This window comes from Nicotiana tabacum, chromosome 19 (genome assembly GCF_000715075.1).
Source record: "Nicotiana tabacum cultivar K326 chromosome 19, ASM71507v2, whole genome shotgun sequence".
Taxonomy (NCBI): Eukaryota; Viridiplantae; Streptophyta; class Magnoliopsida; order Solanales; family Solanaceae; genus Nicotiana; species Nicotiana tabacum.
The window spans coordinates 11,838,948-11,844,696 of record NC_134098.1 but is presented as its reverse complement, the minus strand read 5'-3'; the positions used below and the strand labels follow the sequence as shown (position 1 = coordinate 11,844,696).

Sequence of the window (5,749 nt, the reverse complement as noted above, 5' to 3'; positions counted from 1 at the left end):
TAGTAAATTTGCTTGCGATTCGCACGATTTGTTAAAAACTTTATTCGACATACAAAATAATCCTTATACTAGTATTCGAATATGTTAAAGATTCATACAGTTTTCCAACCCAATAGATTAAGTTTCAAATTTTAATTCATCTTTTATCTAACAAATTAGTTTTAAAATCTCTTTCTAATTTTCCATCAGTTATGTGTTTCTAGTCTTCTAGACCTCCCCAATATAAAGATAATAACAACACAAAATGAAAGAAATTAAAAGAAAAAGGGTAAAATCAAATATATCCACAAATAAACGAAATCAAATTCTACAAATATTTTCTCGAATTTTTTCCCTCCCTTTTCAATTCCATTTTTCTTTTTCTTATATTTCTTTTCTCTGTTTCTTTTTCCTTTCTTACATCCTTACCCATTCATTTTTCAAAAAAGAAAATAAAGGGAAAAAGACAACTATTTTTTTTTCCAAATCCAATAGATTAAACTTCAAGTTCTTAATCCATCTTTCATTTGACAAATTAGTTTTATGACTTTTTTTTCTGGTATTCCACCATTTATGAGTTTTTAATCTTCTAGACTTACCCAAGACAAAATAATAACATAGAATGAAAGAAATTAAAAGAAAAAGGGTAAAATCAAATCTGTGGCACAAATCAATGGAATCAAATTTTACAAATATTTTCTTTAGTGTTTTGCTTCCCTTTTCCATTTCAGTTACTTTTTTCTTCTATTTACCTTTTCTTTTATTAATCCTTACGCATTTATTTAGAAAAAAAGAAAATACAAAACTCCTTGTTCTTCTTCTCTAGTTTCTCACAAATAAACATAGTAAGTAACCAAAGAACCTCATGAATAATAACGATAGGTAACCAGTGAGATTCATAGGCATAATAATGGTATGTAACTAAAGAGACACAAAGCATTATTGATGTGATTTTTTAAAATAAAACTACAAAAAAAAAATATGGAAGGGCAAAAAAATAAGAAAAATAAGAATCCTTTTTTAGGAAGGTTATTGAAAGACATAGAAAGCATTAGTAGTTATTCTCATTTCGTATAAGAAGGGTACTCTCACCTCTTTAATTCTCTCTTATTCCCTAAACGCCAATGAGAGAAAAATCAAACGCATAAAATAGCAAGCACATAAAAAGATTAAAAGGGGAATATGCACAAAAAAACCGTTGCCTACAATTTTGAAATAAATAAGAAAAGTCAGCATCCCACTTAAAACAAAGAAAAAGAAAGAAATTGAGAATGAACTATTAGAAATCCCAATCTCCTTTGAAATCAGAAGGAAATAGAAGTTACCTGAATCAAGACAAAAAACTAAAATAGCCGATGTAACAAGCAAAAAATCAATCAAAGTGGAACGAAGGAAGTAATAGAATGGGCTTCAAAGAAGATAAAGAAGCTGATATTTAGCTTAAAGTATATATATTTATATGTATATCGCCTCATGCTTTACTCGTGTTTCGTGGATTTCGGATGTGAAGTGTATTGATTTATATTAATTCGGGGTGTTTATATGTGTAGAAATCATCCAGAAGTAATTAGGGCGAAAGGTGCGAGATTAGAGCCAAAACGGAGGAAAACGGGAAAAGTTGGATTTTCAGCGTCACAGGCAGCGCTCCACGCCACCTGTGGCGCTAGTGGCAGAAAGTTTGATAAGCCAACGCCAGGGCCAGCATGGGGCGCTGAGCCGGACGCTGGTGACGGAAACATTGTCCAGGTTTGCCCAGGACAAGGTTATTTCGGTCCTTGACCTACCCAACGCGTATAAAAGCAAGACTAAGCTTATTTTTGAAGGGGAGACGCCACTTTGAAGAGAGAATACACACGAGGAACATCCGAGAGTGAGAAGATCTCAGTTTTCTTCATCTTTTCTTAGTATGTTTAATTATCCAATACTTACGAAATTGTTTGCTATTATTATTAGTGTCTAAAACTCATAGTTCTGTGGTTGTGATTTAGCCATGAATATTGTTGTTTAATGTTGACTTAACCTTGTTTACAATTCACTAATATATGATTGTTTCTTCAATTATGTGATTAATTGCTTAATTGTCTGGCCAGCAGTTACGTTCTATTTACTATCTATACTATGCTTGGGAAAGCTATGTTTAGATTAGAGAAGAATTGAAGAGAGCACGATCTTAACTATGGGGGGAGGGAGGGGCAGATTTGTGGCTAGGATAGGAATATACCTAGTCACCGTGCTTAAATTAAATATCGTAATCTTAATGCGTTCTTAATAGATTGATTTCATAGGATTATAGGCGTTAATATATTTTGAATAGGCGAGTAGTACTTCGGAAGAAGGATACGAGAACAATTGTTCGATTAATTACCAACCATGAATGAATTGTATGAAAGGGAGAGTTAACTAGAATACAATAGGATTGGTGAATTGATCACAACCCTAGAATATTTGTCTCTACTGAATACACAATAACCATTTTGCTGCTTGATAATTTAGTTACTACTTGTAATTTTTGTTTAGTATAATCACACCTTTAAACTCGAATTTGCTCGATTGAATAATAATCTTAGTGAATTTAGTGGGTAGTTAATATAAGTCTCTGTGGGTTCGGTACTCGACTTATCATTTTACTACTTGTACGACTACGTATACTTGTGTGTGCGTTTGGGAGCAACAAGTTGTTGGCGTCGTTGCCGGGGACTTATATATTGGCTACTTTCTAGTTTTCACTTTAATTGTTTATTTCGTCAAGTCTAACGTTACTCGATTGTTACTCTGATCTCAGGAACTTTGATTGAATGCGTAAGGTCAGAATCCAAGACAGACTTCAAGGCTTTGACCCCGAACCTAAGAGAACATTTCATAGGAGGTTGAGGGAAGCAAGGGATACAAATAATCTTCAGGCACTTGTTCAATTTCCTGTGAACATGGCAGAGGAGCAACATATGGCTGTTCAGGAGGTGGCAATGCCCAACATTGCTAATGTCACCTCCAGTATTGTGAAGCCCAGAATCACTGGGCACTTTGAGTTGAAACAAAGCGTGATTCAGCTACTTCATGCGAATGGGCAGTTTATGGGTCTTCCACACGAGGATCCACAATAGCATATCCTAAATTTCTTGGAGATTAGTGATACTTATATCACTAACAGAGTCACCCCAGATTATGTGAGGCTCACACTTTCCCATTCTCTCTATTGGGCGAAGCAAGGCGGTGGCTGAAGGCAGAACCAGCTAATTCTATTACAACATGGAATGATCTGGCAAGAAAACTTTTGGCAAGGTTCTTCCCTTCAGGCAAAACTACAAAGATCAGAAGTGCGATAGTCGCCTTCAAACAGAAGGCGGGGGAGTCTTTATACTCAGCTTGGGAGAGGTTCACGGGACTGCTCAGAGACTGTCTTCATCACAATCAAACAAACGAAGTGTTAGCTCACACTTTCATAGAAGGGATACATCATGAGACAAAGATTGTGGTAGATGCTGCAGCTGGAGGTCAAGTGTTAGAGAAAAGATTTGATGAGATATATGCGTTATTGAACAAATTCTTCAAAAACAATCCTGATTGGCAATGAGAGATGAGCAGGCACATAGTGCAAAAATATACAGGGGTTCTCGAGTTAGATGTCATCTCGGCATTATCAGCGTGAATTTCCACATTGACCAACCAAGTCAATCGGATGACCTTGGTTATTAACAAGCAACAAGCTTAGCCAGTGCAACAAGTCCAGATATTTTGTGAAGTCTGTGGAGAAGGTCACATGAGCAATCTATGCCCAGACAATCCAGAGTCTGTATATTTTGTGGGTAATGCAAATCGAGGCCAGGAAAATCAGTATGGGGAAACTTATAATCCTAACAGCAGGAACCACCCAAACTTCTCTTGGGATGGAAACCAAGGTGCTCAAAATTAGTACAGGCCACAAGCACCTCAACAATAATATAGACTATCTCAGGCTGAATAACATGCAAATTCGACAAGTCACCTTGAGGAAATGATGAAGAAATTAATGGCTGACCAGCATGCCCAAATAGCAGAAATGATGAAGAAAGTGATGGCTGACCAGCAGGCCCAAGCAACAGCGATGAGAAATTTGGAACGATAAATGGGACAACTTGCCAGTGCCCAAAATACTCGACCAGATAGGGCTCTTCCTAGTGATACCGAGCCTAATCCTAAAGCTCAAGTCAATGCGGTTACCTTGAGAAATGGAAGAGTGTTAGAAGTAGTTCCAAAGAAAAAGAAGTATACGGCTAGTCCTGAAGGAGAATTAGTTCCCAAGCCGATTGAGGAGAATGAGAAAGAGAACAAAGGATCAGAGCCAGTAATTGTGACAAGGCCACCAACTCCGTTTCCACAAAGACTGCAGAAGCAAAAACATGATGCTAAGTACAAGAAATTCTTAGATATTTCGAGCCAAGTGCATGTGAAATTGCCTTTGGTGGAAATTTTGCAGGAAGTGCCTAAGTATGCAAGGTATCTCAGAGATACAGAGTTTGAAACAGTTGCACTTACTGAAGAGTGCAGTGCTAGAGTTCAGAGTAAACTTACTCCTAAGTTTAAGGATCCTGGGAGTTTCACAATTCTTCTGTCTCTTGGAAAACAAGAAGTTGGTAGAGCCCTGTGTGATTTAGGGGCTAGTATAAATTTGATGCCATTCTATTTGTTCAAGCAACTCGGATTGGGGGTGCTTAGACCTACTACAATTACTTTACAGTTAGCAGATATGTCACTAGTTATGACAGAAAGGATGTGTTAGTTCGAGTAGGAAAGTTTATTCTTCCTGCTGATTTTATTGTTCTTGATTATGAGACAGATGAGGAAGTGGCCATTATTTTGGGGTGACCATTCTTAGCTACTGGTGGAGCGATTATTGATGTGAAGGAAGGGAAGTTGAAGATAAGAGTTGACGATGAGGAAGTCACTTTTAATGTGTACAAGACACTTAAGCCCCCTAAGCATTATGAGGACTTGTGCATGATTAATGTGGTCGAATTAAAGGGGATAGAGCAGAGTTCTTATATGAATTGTAGTGATCCAGATGGGATAAGTGGGTTAGAGGAGGTGGTGTTGCAAGCTGAGTGTGTAAAGATGATTGAGAAAAGAGCCAGAGATGAAAGAGGAGATCTTCTGAGAGCGTGCAAAAAGGCTAGACTTCATGGGAGAAAAAAGAAGAGAAAACACCCAGCCTGAGCAGAGTAGTAGAGTCGTGCCATGACTATAAATAAGGCGCTTGTTGGGAGGCAAGCCGGCCTGTATTTTTTATTTATTTATTATTTTTTTTAGTGTCAAGTTTTCTGTTGTTTTAATTTTGCTGAGTAGGGGAAGTCTGAGTACTCGAAATTGAAACTGAGGAGCATGTTTGAGCTTAAGTGTGGGGTCGTCCCAACCCTTAATATTGAGGATTATGTCCGAGCTAGGCCCGAAAGGGTCTCAGGGAGTATTTCTCACCCTTGTTTTAATATATTTCTCTGTGATCATGCATCGTTGACTATGCATAATATAAGTGTGGGGTGGAAAAACTACTTTCTGAAGTATAATTGTATAAAACTATTTTTTTATTAGTTTTTCTTTTAGAACTCGTAGTAGACATAGTCTAGGTTCTAAAAAATAATAATAAATAAAAAAATGAAAAAGAAATAGAAAGAAAAAATTCAGAAAAAGCTCGGACTTTTCCCGACGATGGATCTTTTGGACAATTTTCTTGAGGGATTAAAGTCCGATTAAAAAAAATACCAAAAAGATTTTTTTAGGATAGTTAGGTAGTATCCCT

At 36.8% G+C, this 5,749-nt stretch overlaps 1 protein-coding gene across 1 annotated transcript; it reads left to right on the top strand.

Annotated features, from left to right (window-relative positions):
• The first annotated feature begins 4,081 nt into the window (after positions 1-4,081).
• LOC142173383 (uncharacterized) lies at positions 4,082-5,169 on the top strand. Its single transcript, XM_075238964.1, has 2 exons — positions 4,082-4,730; positions 4,832-5,169. Exons 1-2 carry the CDS (start codon positions 4,082-4,084, stop codon positions 5,167-5,169), a joined length of 987 nt encoding a protein of 328 aa, XP_075095065.1.
• Positions 5,170-5,749: the final 580 nt, after the last annotated feature.

Bases quoted from the DNA above. Each gene is read 5' to 3' on its own strand.
- LOC142173383 (XM_075238964.1), top strand. From the start codon at position 4,082: ATGGGACAACTTGCCAGTGCCCAAAATACTCGACCAGATAGGGCTCTT. The intron at 4,731-4,831 runs GTTAGTTCGAGT...GACCATTCTTAG, and splicing joins AGTTATGACAGAAAGGATGT to CTACTGGTGGAGCGATTATT.